This window comes from Xenopus laevis, chromosome 5L, assembly GCF_017654675.1.
Source record: "Xenopus laevis strain J_2021 chromosome 5L, Xenopus_laevis_v10.1, whole genome shotgun sequence".
Lineage (NCBI taxonomy): Eukaryota > Metazoa > Chordata > Amphibia > Anura > Pipidae > Xenopus > Xenopus laevis.
In genome coordinates this window covers 60,395,684-60,414,983 of record NC_054379.1, presented here as the reverse complement: position 1 = coordinate 60,414,983, position 19,300 = coordinate 60,395,684, and the positions used below count along the sequence as shown (strand labels likewise).

Here is a 19,300-nt window from a genome sequence, read left to right as displayed (position 1 = left end):
CTAATACAATAATGTCCTGTTTGAGTGATGGAGACCAAAACTGTACGGCATATTCTAGATGGGGCCTTACAAGTGCTCTATACAGTGGAAGAATGACCCCCTCCTCCCTTGACTCTATGCCCCTTTTAATACAGCTCAAGACCTTATTTGCCCTTGATGCTGCTGACTGCCATTGCTTGCTACAGCCAAGTTTATCATCTACAAGGACTCCAAGGTCCTTTTCCATAATGGATTTGCCTAGTGCAGTCCCATTAAGGGGCTTGGATATTTTTACATCCCAGGTGCATGACTTTACATTTATCAACATTGAATCTCATTTGCCACTTAGCTGCCCAGATTGCCAGTTTGTCAAGATCATTTTGCAAGGATGCCACATCCTGGATGGAATTAATTGGGCTGGATAATTTTGTGTCATCTGCAACCACTGATGCATTACTTACAACACCCTCCCCTAAGTCATTAATGAACAAGTTAAATAAAAGTGGACCCAATACTGAGCCCTGGGGGACCCCACTAAGAACCTTACTCCAAGTAGAGAATGTCCCATTAACAACCACCCTCTGTACCCGATCCTGTAGCCAGTTTCCTATCCACTTGCAAACGACTTCATTAAGCCCAATAGACCTTAGTTTAGAAAGCAGTCGTTTGTGGGGCACAGTATCAAACGCTTTGGCAAAATCCAAATAGATCACATCTACTGCCCCCCCACTATCCAGAATCTTACTTACCACATCATAAAATGCAATCAATTCGTCTGACATGACCTATCCTTCATAAAGCCATGCTGATTGTTGCTCATAATGCCATTCATTAGGACAAAATTTTGAATGTGATCCCTTAACAAGCCTTCAAATAATTTGCCCACCACAGATGTCAAGCTTACTGGCCTATAATTGCCAGGCTGAGATCGTTATCCCTTTTTAAATATTGGAATAACATCAGCTTTTCTCCAATCCATAGGCACCATACCAGATGACAGTGAATCTGAGAAAATCAGAAATAAGGGCTGGTCTAAAACTGAACTAAGCTCTCTTAGAACCCGGGGGTGTATGCCATCAGGACCTGGAGCCTTGTTTACATTAATTTGTATTAAAGCTTTTTGAATCATATCCTGAGTCAGCCACTGACTAGATTGAGCTGAACCATTCGTGCAGTTATTAAGTGAGCCTGTGAACCCAGACTCCTCTATTGTATACACTGAAGAAAAGAACTGATTTAACACATTTGCCGTATCTGTTACAACCATACTGGTACCATTATTTAATGGAGCAACACTCTCAACCTGCATCTTTTTACTATTAATATATTTAAAAAACTTTTTAGGGTGAGTTTTCACCTCCACCGCAATTAACTCTTCATTTCTCTCATTGGACTGAGACTTTGTTTATCATTGGCTGAGCTTTCAAAGTGGCAACTTCTTTATATCATGCCTTATGGAAACCGTAGTAGTAGTGACATGAAGTTTATTGGATTAATAGAAAATATGCAATATGCATTTTAACAAAATTAGACAGGTGCATACATTTGGGCACCCCAACAGAGATATATTACATCAATTCTTAGTTTAGCCTCCTTTTACAAATGTAACAGCCTCTAGACGCCTCCTATAGCCTTTGATGAGTGTCTGGATTCTGGGTTGCGATATTTTTAACCATTTGTCCATACAAAATCTCTCCAGTTCAGTTAAATTTGATGGCTGCCGAGCATGGACAACCTGTTTCAAATCACTGTGACAGCCATTCCAGAATATTGTACTTCTCCCTCTGCATAAATGCCTTTGTAGATTTCGAATGTGTTTAGGGCCATTGTCTTCTTGGAATATCCAACCCCTGCGTAACTTCAAATTTGTGACTGATGCTTGAACATTATCCTGATATTGGGTTCAATTTATCCGACCCTTGACTTTAACAAGGGCCCCGGTCTCTGAACTAGCCCCACAGCATGATCGAACCTCCACCAAATTTGACAGTAGGTAGCAGGTGTTTTTCTTGGAATGCAGTGTTTTTCTTCCGCCATGCAAAATGCTTTTTGTTTTGACCAAATAACTAAATTTTTGTCTCATCAGTCCAAAGCACTTTGTTCCAAATTGACTGTGGTTTTTTTGAATGAGCTTTTGCATACAACAAGCGACTGTTTGTGGCGTGAGTGCAGAAAGGGCTACTTTCTCATCACCCTGCCATACAGATGTTATTTGTGCAAATTGCTCTGTATTGTTGAATGATGTACAGATAAACCATCTGCAGTAAGATGTTCCTGCAGGTCTTTGGAGACGATCTTTGGGTTGTCTGTAAACCATTTTCACAATCCTCCACATATGCCATTTGTTATGTTTTGGTAGCCGAGGATGAGTAGAGTATAACAGTGCTTTTTTAGCAGGCTCATGCAGCCATTACACAACAGTAAGCAACTCTAAAACCACAAGCTGTATAGAAAGTATGCACAGTGACATCTACAGGCCATTTGTATAAACACCACATATTCCCCCTATATTAGGAAAGCATTTGGGCAAATTTAATAAACAACAATGCATTTTAAAACAATATTATACATTCTTCACATCACAAAGTCCTTGGTCTATGCAGGTAGTTTTCTGATTCTCTCAGTACGCCTTATAAGGTCACTTTCTTTAGGACTATTGCAGTTGACATCATGAGTAGGAAAATGTCATTCAACAAATGGCGCTTCTCCAAAGTCATATCTAACAGGAGCAAGACGACTTGCATTCCATATGCGTCCATCAGACATTTCATATGTGTATGGTCCTCGCTGGCGTCTCACTTCAAGTGGTGTAGTAAATTTAGATTGTCCTTGTTTCAGTATTCTTGGTTTCTTAATTCTGCTTAAAGATCCAGGCTGAAAGTGTACTTCTATGGCACCACGTTTTCTGTCAGTATAAGCCTTGCATTAAAGTCAGCAGTAGATCATATTTTCAAAAAATGAGGAGAGCACTTCTCAATAGCAAAATCGCTGTGGTTGTGTTTATTTAAAGGCTACTACACACAGCAGTAGATCATTTTGTAGGCACAGTATTTTGTTGAAGTTTGATGTCTGCAACATGTAACTTAGTGCGCATCTGTCTGCCATGTAATAATTCAGCTGGAGATGATTTGGTTGTTGCATGGTTTGTTGCTCTGTAGTTATGTAGGAACTCTGTTGTAAATACTTCCCAAGATTTCCCAGTAAGACTTCTGTTGAATCGCTTGATTTCTCCATTTGCTTGTGGGTAATACACTGAAGATTTCCTATGCACAATATTTTTCTCTCCGAAATAATTCAAATTTAGATGAGACAAACTGTGGTCTGTTGTCTGATATAAACTTATTTGGATTACCTTCTCTGCTGAAGACTGTAGACAGAAATGTTATTACTGTAGCTGATTTTATATGAGAAACAAATGCAATTTCTGTCCATTTACTGTAAGGTTATAGCAAATCTGCATTCTATAGGAGCATCTGCAAAAGGACCCACAATATCAACAGCAAGTTTTTTCCATGCTGAATCAGGAAATCGTACTGGCTGAAGAAATTTTAGATGTAAAAAAAAAAATTGTTCCTGGTGTCAGTATCTCTGACCCAGAAGGCATCAATGGGCATGACTTATTATACCAATGGGTGTGACTTATAATTGTGGGCATGGTACATATGCCATCCCTTCACTTTTTTAGACCCAATTCAAGCACTGGTGCCATGGATAGACTTACTGATTTGTTCTTTGATTTAGGTTCTCAGCTATGGTGTCATACCTTCGACATTCCCTGGCCATTTTGGTAACATTGGTGGCTGTTCATTATGGCTTTACATTAAGGTATGTATTTTCTGCCAATACTAATATACTGTTCTTTACTCATGTTTAACTGCAGTTATTACTGATAGGAGAGTAAGATGAATGACTACACCTTAATGAAGAATGTACAGATTTTAATATTTTTATTGAAAGGGCTCCATAAAAAATCAGGAGCTTAAAACACATTTACAACTGTGGAAGAACTGTCCGTATGCTCAGTGTCGGACTGGGCAGACGGGATACCGGAAAAAAACACGGTGGGCCCAGGCCCTTATGGGCCCCCGCCGGCCCAGACCTGCTCCACCTAAAAATAACACTTCACCGCTGCACCTCTGCACCTCTGCGCACGTGCGTGTTGCACTGACAACAACAACAGGCAAGCACAGGGAAGACGGGAGGGGGCCCCTGGTGACTGCCTGGAGGGCCTTCATGTGGCAGTCCTGGTGGACCCCCATTGCTCCAGTCCGACCCTGAGTATGCTGCTTTGATTTTTGGAGACATCTAGAAGCAGGACTCTAGCAGCATAATATAAAATGTCCTGCATAATGTCTGTGCATGCTTGGTTATATTTTATTAATTTTGTGTTTGTACAGCCCAGAATGGCTACAATTAAGACTGAATTAGTTACTGGCATTGATTCCCATTTATCCTCTCATCCTCTTGTACCTTGCTATTACTACATTTCAGAAACTTTTGCTATGTTGCATTTATTTACATGGTGTTTCAGACCATACGTGGGCCTTTAGCTAATGTGCATGTACATTTGATGGATAAATGGATAAGCCCTACCCCCTTATTAAAGGAATTCCAAAATTCTTCAACAGTTATTGATTGAAGTACAGCACCACAAAAAAAAAATTCTTATAGATAAAAATGCCTTTATTGGAACACTGGCAGGACCTGGATAAGCGACGTTTCAGGCTACACAGAGCCTTTTTTCCAGCTTACCAGACCCTTCAACAACACAGCTTTTTATAGAAAAACATATTGTGCCATCTACTGGCTTCTTGTTACAAATTAGTTACAATTTTCAACAGGTTTGCTACAATGTCACAAGTAGATATCCAGTTAACTCTTAAATGGATGAATCATCACAAGTTTGCCCAAGTTTTAAATATCTGTAAGACACAAATTTTAAAAAAACATTTTTTAAAAACAATTACACCCGGAAAATAGCTTGTAGATCGTATTCCCTGTTTAGTCCCTGGGGTGTGAGGGTTTCTAATCTCCGAATCCACATGGCTCCTTTCTTAAGAAGCCTTTTGGTCCGGTCCCCCCCTCGTCGCATTTTAGGTACATGATCAATAACCTGATATTTTAGCTGCTGCACTCCATGACCCTTCTCTAGAAAGTGTGAAGCCACTGCCTGCTCCACTTTCTTAGTGCGTATAGCTGACTTATGTTCCATAATGCGTTCCCTCACTGTGCGGCTAGTCTGCCCTACATACATAAGTCCGCACGGGCATTTTATTACATATATAGCAAACGTGGTTTCACAAGTATAATATCCCTGAATTTTTATGGGGGTGCCCATGCGTGGATGGTAGATTGTATCACCTTTCTGGCAATTCGAGCAGCAATTGCAGCTCAAACTCGGGAAGGTACCACATTTAACCGGACCCAAAAATCTCTGTTTCGGCTTTCCTTCTCCCAAATCTGACTTGGTTAACATAGTTCCAAGTGTCCTATTCCTTTTATATGGCTCTGTGTAGCCTGAAACGTCGCTTATCCAGGTCCTGCCAGTGTTCCAATAAAGGCATTTTTACCTATAAGAAAAAATTTTTCGTGGTGCTGCACTTCAATCAATACTTGTGAAAAGGATTGGAAGGTGGCCAGTCAAGGAACATGCACCAGGATCTACAAATTGACAAAGTCTGGGAGCTGATTCTACTATACAAGAAAGTTCTTCAACAGTTAACAGAAACTGAGCTAATCAGAGAAACCCAAGCAAGCATAGGGAGAAAATAAGAGTTGGTTTCCCTTGCTGGAATCAAACCTAGACCCCCCCCCCCACCCCTTATAACTGAAGATATTGCTATGCACAACTTATAAAAACATGTATAACATGATAGTTAAGGCTTTTCTTTATTATGTAGGAATAATGTATTGTCCACACATAGAAAAAATGGAATAATGTATCCCCTGTTGTAAAATTCCCATATAACGGCACTAGACAAAATTCAATGCTTTTATAAAGTTCATGGAACTAACTGAAGGTGACTTCTAATATCCTCATATTTTACAATATTATTTTTTATAATACAATATAATAATATTGTACTATATAATAAATAAATATAACTTGTTTCAGTGAGTCATGTGAAATGAATTGAATTGCTACGCACCAATTATTACTGATGACATCACTAAACACTGTTTATAAGGTTATATTTTTACCTGATATTCATGGAACAGTTATTTTATTGGACTCTGAGGACTGCCCAGGAGGAACTTTGACTTGCAGCAAGCAATCTATCAAGGAGTTGTTATATCTATGCAAATATGCATATGTTAAATCTTTTTTAATCTTAAGCCACCATTTTGTGATGGTATGTATGTGCTCATTCACTGATCACCTGGTAGGAAAAAATGTGTATATATAAAAGAAATAAACAAAAGGCATTTGTCGTCCTGATCGCAAATCTGCTAAGATCAATACTTCAGTGCATAGACTGGGATTACACTTTGTGGGTAAAAACACAAATAGTTGTTCTTTAAGTATACTTGTACCCTTAGTGTGGCTAGGATAGGCTGATCTTTGTGGATAGCTACTTGTGGATAATAATCTTTACTGTAGCATGCAATAACTGATTTTTTTGGTTTTTTATTCATTTGCCACATTGTATAAAACATGCTGACTAATTTTTTTTTTTTTTTTTTAGACATCATCAAGAATGGAAAAAGCTTATATTAACACATCACTGGCCAGCCACTGTGTGTGAGGTATGTTTCCTTTCTGCAAACTTATTTATTATAAAATATGGATGGAACTTTGCCAAACGAACTATCGTTTAGCTAGAGAGAGAAGGTAATTTCAGGTTTCTCACCTCCCACTCTGTCTGCAGTGTCTCTCCCCAAGGGCACAATGAAAGCAAGAGGTCACTTAAGGCATTCCTTCTGCCTCCAGACTCTGGTTTAGTCCTTTGATTCCCCTGAATCTGGCAGAATTATCTAATGATCTCGGGTACAGTTTTGCATCATAACAGGACAGCAGAGTCTGGCAATGTAGAACCCCATGGCATGAAAATTTTCAGAGACTAAATTGAGTATGCAGCAGCAGTAAGACGAAGTGAACATTTTCAATTGTGCTTTCAGTACTCTTGACTCCATTTTCCCACTCTAAGAAAGAAGCTTGGCTGTGCATGAGATTATTATTATTAGCAGCAAAATCTAAAAGAGAGAGGTTATGAAGAAAAGAGAACTAGTGAAAGGGAAGCAGATGGAGTGTTTAAAATATGAACAAAAAATAAGCATTGAAAATTTGTATTTATATAGGGTAGACATAGGAAGTACTGTAGATGAGAGGCTACAAAGAAAAAAGAGGAATTAAAGGAGAAATAAACCCTCCGAAATGCTACAGTCCCTCTTCAGCTGCCCTCAATCTGCCCCCCTTATGTAGAAAGGCGCTCCTGTTTGGAAAACTGAGCTGAAAACGCAGAGTAGTACAGTGGAGTTCCTCTGCGCCATCTTCTGCCCATTCATATCTCTTCAGGTCTGTTCACCAACAAGGAGCCTGCAGGCTCATGTGCAGTTGGGCTAATCAGGAATCCATTTTGTAATAACAACTTGTGAAAAATTACTTTGCAAACATTTATTTAAAAAAAATCATCAGATGTGCCATTTCCTGTTGTGGAAAAAGTAAGCATGCCATTGACTCTAATGCCTGGTAGGTATTTTTTTTCCAGTTTCTAACTGGTAGAATTTTTTTCCCAGTGCTCCATGCAGAGTTTCTCCTAAGGGTTGAGGGATTTTGGCAAAAATGTTTGTGTTTCTGGGCAATAGTCTTGCAATCTTTTCTTTCTGGGCAGCAACGGTTTCTTTGCTCCTCTTTCTACTGGTAGATTCGTGCATTTTATCATCAGTTGTGAATACTACTTGTAGGGCCTGTGATGCAATTCTTGAGAGTTCCTTTAGCATTTTGTATTCTGCTCTCAGGCTGACCTTTTGCCAAGTCAGATGCTTTCTTACATGACTGTATTTAGAAACACAGCTTCTGGACAATGAAACAAGTAAATGTAAAATTATATTTTAAAATACATTGAATGATAATCTGTGGCCCTAAAACTTTTCATAAAACCAAGCTAAATATCATACCTAGTATGTTCACTTTATAGATCTCATGTTGGTTATGGGCTTCTAAGGTCCAGGAATGGTGACAAAGACATATTCATAGATTCTGATGCAATTGAATAGAAAACACACTGCTCTACTTGAATTTGATGCAGAGAAAGTAGTTTGTTTAGGGCTTCACATGCAGTACCTGAGATTGCAGGATCTGTATTTTCTCTCTTTTTTTACAGATGGATCATGGACACTGTAAGAATCCTCCTAAATACTGGACATTACATGGATTGTGGTAACTTTTCTGTCAAGAAAAATATTATACTAGCATGCACACATGTTTTGCTGCTTGTATGCTTATGTGTAATTTTAGCAGTATAAAATGCAACGTTATAGAGGATGGTGTATACATTTTTTTCCCTATATTCATATAAAAGGAATTCTTCTTAGGCAAGTGGCACACACCACTGCTAAATGGTGGTGGAGAAAACTGTTCTGATCCACCATTATTATTATAAATATGTATTTATGTAGCGCCAACATATTGCGTAGCACACCATGTGACCGTAAGCAGTTACAGGACGGTATCTGCATTTTTGGTCCGAATATTGCTTGATCATCAGTGGAGAGAACACCATGAGCAGTATTATCATAAGTGATAATCTAAAGCCTGAGACACGGGCACTTCCTCTATGCTTGATAAGAACAATAATAATTCTGTCAGGTTAAAAAAAAAATATCCACATTTATTTATGTGGCCTGGCAGTGGTATGGTAAGGTATCTAATACATACTGTAATCTGTCACTTAAATGGGTAGTTCACCATGGTTTAAGTTTTAGTATGATAAATACCGTGACATTCTGAGACAATTTGTAATTTGCCTTATTTTTTATTCATTGTTGGTTTTGAATTATTAAGCCTTTGTGTTAAGCAGCTCTCCAGTTTGAAATGTCAGCAAACTGGATTCAAGGGTTCAATTTACCCCAGAAACCAATCAGTAGTTTGAAAGAAAGACTGGAAGGTGAATAGGAGAGGGCCTGAATCGAGAGATAAGCAATGATAATAAAAAATATAGCCTTTTTAGTTTTTTTGTCTTTTGGGGACAGTGACCTCCATTTGCAAAACAGAGGGATATAGAATAGTTTGGCAATTAATTATTATAACAATTATAGCAAACAATACATTGAAAAGTTGGTAAGAATAGGACTTTCTATATCATAAAGTAGATCGCTTTTAGTATGCTAATTATTTTTACTTTTATGTTTTAACAGGCCAGATAAAGCCCAAATGTGCAATAATTCTTGGCCGTTTGATTCCATCCAAATTAAGGTACAACTTACATGAATATTATCACCAGTAAACAGAACTTAATTTGAAAGTGGTGTGCAATTAGAATAAATGCCTAAGCATTTTAATGATACCAGCATCGCCTAATGTTAAGGGGTTATGGCGGAGCATAAGAACTCATTTCAAAGTGCAGAGCAGTGTGCAGAGGTATCAGGTATTACAATCTCCTAGAGGTGCCCAACATTTGGCACCCCCAGTGATTTTACTTTCCTTCTCCTTTAACATCATGACACTAGGAGGCATCTCCAAGAGAAAATGATTCTGGGCTATTTTGGTTACAAATTTACTTCCAAACCATTTTGACTGTTCACTAGTGGAAATGCAGCACAAGTAGCTCTGTTTGGGAATGGAGTTTCAGATAAAATAAATTTGCATGGCAGTAAGAGCAAATTGGCAGACAAAACTTCTTTTGGAGACATTACTGTGGCATCAAGATCCATTTCAAGTTTTTTTTTTTTTACATTTTTTTATAAGACTGCTATAAACAAATGCCATTTATTTTCACACTGATTCATTTACATTCTTGCTGCAGCAATACCTGCAGTAATACCTTGTTCCCAGCCAATCAAGATTTCAGGCAGAAATTAGTTTTAAACCAAATTTTAACAAAATTATACAAATAATGACAATATAAAGTTTAAAATAAATTGTAAAAAGCATCTTGCAACATTGTTATGCTTTCTTCTTTATACAGGATATTTTGCCGGAGATGAACCAGTACTGGCCCGATCTCCTTCATCCTAATAAATCTCAGCTTTGGTAATATATAGTAGAATTTGTTAAGTTATGATGGTTCTTGCAACACTTTGCAACACTAATTTGAAGCGCTAGTGTTTACATCTTAAAAACACGTAAGTAAGCACGCAGCAGCACACAAAACAAGGTGGCTTAGTTTATTCTTTTAAACAAAACCACTTTTTCTGCTTTGCTTTGGAGTGCCTGCTTCTCTGTTCAGTGGTATTTTTCCCACAGCTACAAGACTGGGATCTCGCATCTAAAACAAATGACTGCTTTGGTGAGTACAAATATGCCAAAAAGTCCATGTAGCCAAAACTGTATCATTGCTCATAATAGACTATAACTAACCAATGTTTCACAGAAAGAAGGAGCTTTTACTAAGAAGTGATGCAGAACAAATTCCAAACTTTTGTAGTAAACATCCTTCTCCAGGATATGTTATTAAGGGCAAAATGTTACAGGCTCTTTGGATCAGGTCTTGTAAGTTAAATAAACTATTTGAAGTGAGTATCTCACAATGATTTTAATACTAGCATAAAATAGAAGTTAAAAAGAGAGTTGGCTAAGCTATCTCTTGAGATTAGGATGAGCAAGCAGTTAGGAATTACTTCATGAAAATATGGAAACGTTTGTGTTTCTATCCATACTATCCATACTCAAATGTTGGTGATGGGAATGTGATTTTTAAGGCTCTTTCGCACCCCCAAAGCTATATACAGTAATCTATGTAAGAAGTGGTACATATGCAAGAAGTGGTACAGGTATGGGACCTATTATCCAGAATGCTCGGGACCTGGGGTTTTCCAGATAACTGATCTTTGTATAATTTGGAACTTCCTACCTTAAGTCTGCTAGAAAATCATGTAAACATTAAATAAACCCAATAGGCTGGTTTTGCTTCCAATAAGGATTACCTATATTTTAGTTTGGATCAAGTACAAGCTACTGTTTTATTATTACAGAGAAAAAGGGAATTGGTATTAAGTATTTGATTATTTGGATAAAACGGAGTCTATGGGAGCCTTTCTGTAATTTGGAGAATTCTGGATAATGGGTTTCCTGATAATGGATCCCATACCTGTACTTAAAATACAGTATCATCTTACTTATAATGCCTGCTCAGTCATAGATATGGTGAATTATGCCCTAGTAATACAACAGTCTTATCAGTTATTAATCATTTTTACTATCAAGTGCCTTTTTAAGGTATGGCATATAATGTTGAAGTTAAAGTCTGCCTCTCCATACTTCCTCTTCCTTTATTAATCATAACCATCTTTGTCACTGGGTTGGTTTAGTAATGTCCCTTTTGTACTATCTCCACATTTTGCTTACTTGATTATTTGCTTGTTTCATTTATTTGCAGTTATTTTGTTTTTAGCCCCTTATTTTAACTAACCTGCAATTACAGCTTACCCCAGAGACACATTTTATCAGAACAATAAATATGTATATGTTTATTTTGGTTCATTAAGACTTTAGATTCTGTTGGAAACTAATGACATACTGAGCATTTTGCATTTAGCTTAATTAAATATGGAGTCATGGGAAACTTGCAAAATCTAAACACAACTTTTAGTTAACAATTAAATTAGATAATTAATTTTTTTTTATGCTTCACAGTTGTAATTATGTACCGTATATACTCGAGTATAAGCCGTCCAGAGTATAAGCCGAGGTACCTAATTTTACCTCCAAAAACTGGGAAAGCTTATTGACTCGAGTATAAGCCGAGTATAAGCCTAGGGTGAGAAATGCAGCAGCTTCTGGTAAGTTTCAATCAAAAAATTGAGGGTTTCTGCTCCCATTGGAGGTGCCGGCGTCTCGTTTTTGGACGCCGGCGACAATTCTTGGAGACTATTCTTGGAGACTATTCTTGGACGCCGGCGACTATTCTTGGACGCCCTTGACTATTCTTGGACGCCCTTGACTATTCTTAGACTCCGCCGACTATTCTTAGACGCCGGCGACCGTTTTTGCACTTGACCCGAGTATAAGCCGAGGTAGAGTTTTTCAGCATATTTTGGGGGCTGAAAAACTCGGCTTATACTCGAGTATATACGGTAAATTAGCTATCCGTATCCGGCCATATCTTTTGTGAAGGAATTGTTATTCATTCAAGTACAAAAAATATGAATTTGGTGGATACCTAGAAAAAAACCTTAAAGGTTCATTTACAAATACAAACAAAATAGCAAACTTTCAGAATGGCTCCAATGCTTCTTCCTCATGATTTGGAAGTGCAAATCAGGGAACATGTTGTAGAGAGTTGCTTTTAGCCTTACGTTGCAGTTGGGGTATGGTTGAGTGAATGTGTGACGCTGGTTATGGTAGCTGCAAAACTATATGTCTAAAGTGGTTACCTAGACACTCTGCGTTGTGCAGGAGTGGCACAGCATGTGGTGTAGCCAGTATTGTTTATTCTGGACACATATTCTGATTAATAGGTGATGGTGATGCGTTTCTGGCCCTTTATAGTTTTTTTATGAAAATGTATTGTACAAAATGATTGCCATTGACTTTTAGGGGCCGATTCACTAAGCTCGAGTGAAGGATTCGAATGAAAAAAATTCGAATTTCGAAGTATTTTTTGGGTACTTCGACCATCGAATTGGTTAAATTCGTTCGAATTCGAACGAAATCGAACGAAAAATCGTTCGACTATTCGACCATTCGATAGTCGAAGTACTTTCCCTTTAAAAAAAACTTCGACCCCCTACTTCGGCAGATAAAACCTACCGAAGTCAATGTTGGCCTATGGGGAAGGTCCCCATAGGTTTGCTAACCTTTTTTTGATCGAAGGATTTTCCTTCGATCGTTGGATTAAAATCCTTCGAATCGTTCGATTCGAAGGATTTAATCGTTCGATCGAACGAAAAATCCTTCGATTGATCGAACGAACGTTTAGCGCTAAATCCTTCGACTTCGATATTCGAAGTCGAAGGATTTCAATTCGAGGGTCGAATTTCGAAGTATTTTTAACTTCGAAATTCGACCCTTAATGAATCTGCCCCTTAGTGTTTAAAGGGATACTGTCATGTGAAAAAATGTTTTTTTCAAAACAGATCAGATAATAATGTTGCTCCAGCAGAATTCTGCACTGAAATTCATTTCTCAAAAGAGCAAACAGATTTTTTTTTTTATATTTAATTTTGAAATCTTACATGGGGCTAGACTAAAAAAAATATACTTGCTGGTTCAGGAATGAAATTTTATATGATAGGGTGAATTGTTTGCAGTGTAAACAGTGTTATTTAGTGTTATTTAGAAATAAACAAGAATTGGTGCTCACTAGAAACACATGCAGGAAATGAGGATATATTAATGATCGCTTTGTAACCATGTTCAATAAAAAATGTGTAGACTTTGTGCCTGTGCCTCTTTCTGTGCACTTAGTAGCAAGTATGGGTCTCTTATCTATCAGAATGCTTGGGGCCTGGAGTTTTGGGGTCTTTCTGTGATTTGGAGCACCGTACTTGAAGCCTACTAAAAACATTTTTTAAATGTAAATAAACTTTGTACTTAAAATGTCAGTTTTTCTATTTACGATTATCCATGGCACATACTTCTATAAAAGTAGTATAAAAATGGTTTTAGATATTACATTTAAATATGCAATATATGTTTATAGAGACCTGCCATATATAAAAAAAAAGTTACAACATAACAAAATGCAAATTAAGGTTCAGTTTGGATTTGCCCAAACCTGAATACTGCTGAAAAAAGGCTGAATCCGAAACCAAATCCTGGATTCGGTGCATCCCTAATTAAAATACTGTGTAATTTGCTGGGGCAATATAAACAAAGTATGATGCTTCTATATAATGAAAGGCACTGACCTTATAATTTTTTTTGACACCATGAGATCCAGTGAGAATTGACATCACAAGCACATCGTACACAGGAGAGGCAGTGGACATTGGCACCCAAAATTTGATTGTGAGATGTAATGGGGCATAGGCAAGTCAAGTATTGCCCCCACCCCCATATGTAGCAAGATTCTATGAGCTTGAGTACTAAAAGTAAAAAGTGAAGATTTATGTACCACATAATGACATCATGATGCAGAAAATTCAAGTAAGCTATTAGCACTTGCCTCACCCTGCTACCAGTTAGACCACATCAGCGGTGGATTGTACTATAGACAATTTGTATGGCTTTGGCCAGAAACTGCTGTGTGAGTAATATGCCTGATCACAATACTGCTTTTAATAAAATTTTCCTCCTCTTAGGGTAACTATCTCACTCTAAAACCCAGAAACACATGAAACCCATGCTCTATGTGGCTATTTATTTGGGTGCTTGACTGTGCTGATATGTAAACTTTGTAGCTAGCATTTCAATAAATTGTAAAAACATTATATGTAGAATGTAGATTTAAAGGGAATGTCAACCCAAAAATAACGTTTTGCCTAATAAAAGAAAACAACGTTATTCTAAGCAACTTTGTGATATACATGTATTACGATTTTTTTGTGTGTGTGTATATATATATATATATATATATATATATATATATATATATATATATATATATATATATATATATATATATATATATATATATATATATATATATATATATATATATATATATATATATATATATATATTGCTATTGAAAACAGTGTTTGGCTGTCCCTTTCTATTCTCTGCCCTGATTACTCAGACTGTTGATAAGACAAGGCAGCTGGGAAACTAAGACTTTTGCAACATTATTTAAAAAGTAACAACCAGGAGTTAAGAGAATGCTTTCAATAGCAACTGTTTTTACAAACAACTTTAAAAGCAATTACGATTTTTAATAAATGTCTATTGAAAAGTTGCTTATAATTATGTTTTCTTTTATTAGACAAATTTTTATTATGGGCTTGACTTGCCCTTTCATTTCTGTGTTGTAAATTTTGGGTTGGGTGCATGACAAAGCAATGGCAAATAAAAACATTCCTGGCAATGGCAAATAAAAACATTCCTTTGTTTTATCTAACAGGAATTAGAATTTTTTTTTCAAAACTGCATTGTGCAGATTTCTGAAGCACCAAGAATCGGCAATTGAGTTACAGATAAAAGTATGGTTATGGGATCTGTTATCCAGAAACCCGTTATCGAGAAAGCTCTGAATTACGGAAAGGCCGTCTCTCATAGACTCCCATTTTATCCAGATAATCAAAATTTTAAAAAATGATTCCCCTTTTCTTTGTAATAATAAAACAGTATCTTGTACTTGATCCAAACTAAGGTGCAATTAATCTTTATTGGAGGAAAAATCAGCCTATTGGGTTTAATTAATGTTTACATGATTTTCTAGTAGACAGAGTTTAAGGATCCAAATTACGGAAATATCCGTTATCCAGAAAACTCCAGGTCCCAAGCATCCTGGATAACAGTTCCCATACCTATATATCTTAAAGTTTGGTGATAAACAGATTATTCATAATGTAGAATCATTTGCAGAGTGATGGCTGTTATAATGATTAATGTTCCTTTGAAAGGAAAAAAATACTTTAATTGTTGTCATTTGATGCCTTACTTGTTTCTCATAAAAGTTATTTTGCTTTATTAAACAGGAAACATGAGTGGCAGAAACATGGAACTTGTGCTGCATCTTTGGAGTGTCTGAACACCCAGCTCAAATACTTCAGCAAAGGCCTTGAAATATACAAACAGGTGGACCTCAATAGGTAACAGAAAGTTAAAGCTGCTGACACAAAACACACTTGCCTTTTTGTACATTGCAAGATAAAGCAGTCCATAAGGTGTATTTAAAGGAGAAGAAAAGGCTTGGTGCACTTGGGGGTGCCAAATGTTTAGGCACCCCAAAGTGATTGTATTGACTTACCTGAAACCCTGGGCCAGTGCTCCTGTCAGCAGAAAACGGCACTGGTCCGGAGTTATACCAGTGAGCACCACGGATCGATCTACTTCAGTCTTCTTCTCTCTTCAAATTTCCTGGGGCAAACGCATGCGCAGTTGAACAAAAAAGCTGACTTTGTAGTTAAAGTTTGGCTTTTCGTTCTACTGCTCATGCGCAGCCGCACAAAGACAAAGGAAGATGGAAGATCGCTCTGTGGTGCTCACTGGTATAAACCCAGGCCAGTACAGTTTTCTGTTGAGCACCAGCCCAGGGTTTCAGATAAGTAAATCACTTGGGGTGCCTAACATTTGGCACCCCCATGTGCACCAAACTTTTCCTTTTCCTTTAAACATTTCTTAACTATGATTCTATCACAAATCTTAATATGCGTGTCTGCCAAAAAAACTCCATATATCGGTTTATTTAGAATTCTAACATTTATTCTCCATACGTATATGGACTAAGGCAGGGGTCCCCAACCTTTTTTGGACCGGGGAGCGGTACAAAATTTTTTTTTTCAAGGACCGATGGTGGGGGCGGGGTCAGCAGGGGGCAGCAGCAAATTTGAACGTGCAGGCGTCCAATTTTGGCCCGCCGGCGTCCAATGTAGCGCGCCTCCTTTTTGTGTGCGATGGACTCAGGGGACCAGTGCAGGAGTGTCCGCGGCCCAGCAGTTGGGGACCCCTGGACTAAGACTTACCTACACCTTGCTTTCATAAGGTTATGGCTTCCAGTCGCACTATTTTAATAGATGCAAATGAAGGGAGCTTGGCGCTTATCATTGCTTATCTATATACAGGTAAATGTAAATTGGATCTCCATACCTTAAGTCTACTAAAAAAAGAAATGTAATACAAAATTATCTTAGAGGAAAACTATACCCCCCAAACAATATAGGTCTCTCTAAAAATATATTGCATACAACAGCTCATATGTAAAACCCTACTTCATGTAAATAAACCATTTTCATAATAATATACTTTTCTATTAGTATGTGCCATTGGGTAATCATAAACAGAAAATTGCCATTTTAAAAAAATAAGGGCTACCCCCAGGGATCTTACGATTCACTGTGCACACAAACATACCAACAAACCATACTTGTTAGGTCACATGAGCCAATTAACAGACGGAGTTCTTTCTTTTGCTTCAACACTTCTTCCTCTTACAGTTTGAGTTGTAGTATTTCTGGTCAGGTGATCTCTGAGGCAGCACAGAGACCATCACGAAATGGTGGTTCAAGGCAAGAGATGTAAAAGGGCAAGATTTACTAGATCGCCACAGTCTGCTAGAGTGAAATTCCACCACTCTAAATTCATTTCTATGGGATTTTGAAAGGCGTATTTATCAAAGGGTGAAAGTAAAAGTTAGAAATAAATGGAGAGAGGCAGTATTTCACTCTAGCGGACTGTGATGATCTCTAACTTCACTTTTTGAAAAATATACCCCTAAAAGTGAGGTAAAGTTCACACTTATTGGGATTTAGCATTTAATATTTAAGTTGGTCTGCATAACAAGCTTTATTTTTGTCTGATTTTCATACATTGCCTAGTAAGTTTTTGTTCACAAATATTTTTTTTCTAGTGTACTTGAAAAATCTGGCATAATACCATCTACTACATATTACCAGGTATGACTATAATCAGTAGCTTTAGTATCTCTTTTCATAGCTACATTTTCCACAACCAACATTTATGCTTTGAAAATGGATAGCGTTTTTTTTTTTTTCTTTAAAGGTTTCAATAATGTATAAACGTGAATATTCCAGAGGGTTGGGAAAATAAATTATGAAATGAGAGAGAAGCTTGAGATGAGTGAATAAATGGGGTCCATTTTCTTCTTAAAGAATTGCTTAATTCTTTTCGTTCAAATCCAATAATATATCTGCCTTGATCTTGAATTTTTGTTTTATAATCTACTAGGGATGCACTGAATCCAGGATTCAGTTCGGGATTTGGCCAGGATTCAGCCGAATCTTTCTTCCTGGCCAATCCGAATCCTAATTTGCATATGCAAATTAGGGGCAGGGAGGGAAATTGCGTGACTTTTTGTAACAAAACAAGGAAATATTAAATGTGTTCCCCTTCCCACCACTAATTTGCATATGCAAATTAGGCTCTGGTTCTGTATTCGGCCTAATCTTTTGCGAAGGATTCGGGAGTTCAGGTGAATCCAAAATAGTGGATTAGGTGCATCCCTATAATCTATTTAGGTTTTTGAAGTTAAACGTTCGTAATACTTTTACCACAACCAACTGAATCTGGTCTCTAGGGCTTCTGCAGTGATGTTTTGATGGACAAGCCTCTGCCTGACCACAACAGCCCTTTCTTCTGTGCAGCTTACTCTAGACTGCAGCAAACTTCATTTGATATGGCTTTAACTATAATGAATGCTTATATATCCGTTGTTTTACACCTTGGCTCAAGCAGCTGGTTTAGTTGGTGGTAAATAAACAAAAGGGAATGCTGCTGACCATGTTTGTCACTAATTAAGTCATTTCATATGCTCTCCATTTAGGCACTAGGTTAATTTGCTATATCTAGAATTTTTTTTTATTATATACTGTATATTACTTTTAGGTATGGATCCGACTGGGCCAATTCTGAACTGTTTAGGTATACTGAACCCTTAAACTCACTTGATCTTGTGAAGTGACAATTTTCCCTTCATTTCTAATATGCATGTTAGGGCTCAGATCTGGCTTGATTTGGTAGACACAACACATCATTAATATGTTTAATTTAGACATAAACAGTGCATTATATTAGGAATTTTAGTTGTGAGTTATTCTTTCTATTTATGTCTAAAAAAAAGTATGTTGAGTGTCTGGGCAGTTCCTCCAAATGGGTTGTGTCTATATAGTTTTTTTCAGTGAACATTAAACTTTTTCATTGCATGCTTCAGTGTTGATGACCCACTAAGTGACAAAAGAAAGCACAGACACCCTAAAGGGAAATTACTAAAATGTGACCAAAATATATTTGAAGTGATCTAATGCACAGATTTGCTCCTCAAAGCCTTGCCCATACTTTCTTGAAAATATTATTTTTCCAATACTTTTCTCTGTAGATGAAAGACATTGAAAATGCGCTTATAGGCTTCTATGGAGTGTTACCAAAGATTCAGTGTCTTCCTCCACATCAGGTAAATGAATTACAAATATTAAATTCGTTATCTTATTTAATAAACATAGCACTGATTTTTTTCAGCACCTGGGGTGTTTTGCACATTTTTATTAAGCACTTTCATAGAATTAAATATTGAAATGGTTTTTCTGGCATTTATGCGTTTTAAGC

The 19,300-nt window shown here is 37.2% G+C and overlaps 1 protein-coding gene across 3 annotated transcripts in view; it reads left to right on the top strand.

Annotated features, from left to right (window-relative positions):
- The window catches only part of rnaset2.L (ribonuclease T2 L homeolog), a 34,218-nt gene that overhangs the window by 12,607 nt on the left and 2,311 nt on the right, over positions 1 to 19,300 (top strand). For all 3 annotated transcript variants that reach the window (XM_018261929.2, NM_001093114.1, XM_018261930.2), the window contains 8 exon segments: positions 3,721 to 3,804; positions 6,666 to 6,726; positions 8,304 to 8,359; positions 9,337 to 9,394; positions 10,107 to 10,171; positions 15,718 to 15,831; positions 17,589 to 17,634; positions 19,074 to 19,148. In XM_018261929.2, coding sequence (XP_018117418.1) covers positions 3,731 to 3,804; positions 6,666 to 6,726; positions 8,304 to 8,359; positions 9,337 to 9,394; positions 10,107 to 10,171; positions 15,718 to 15,831; positions 17,589 to 17,634; positions 19,074 to 19,148 — 549 coding nt within the window. In that variant the 5' untranslated portion in view covers positions 3,721 to 3,730.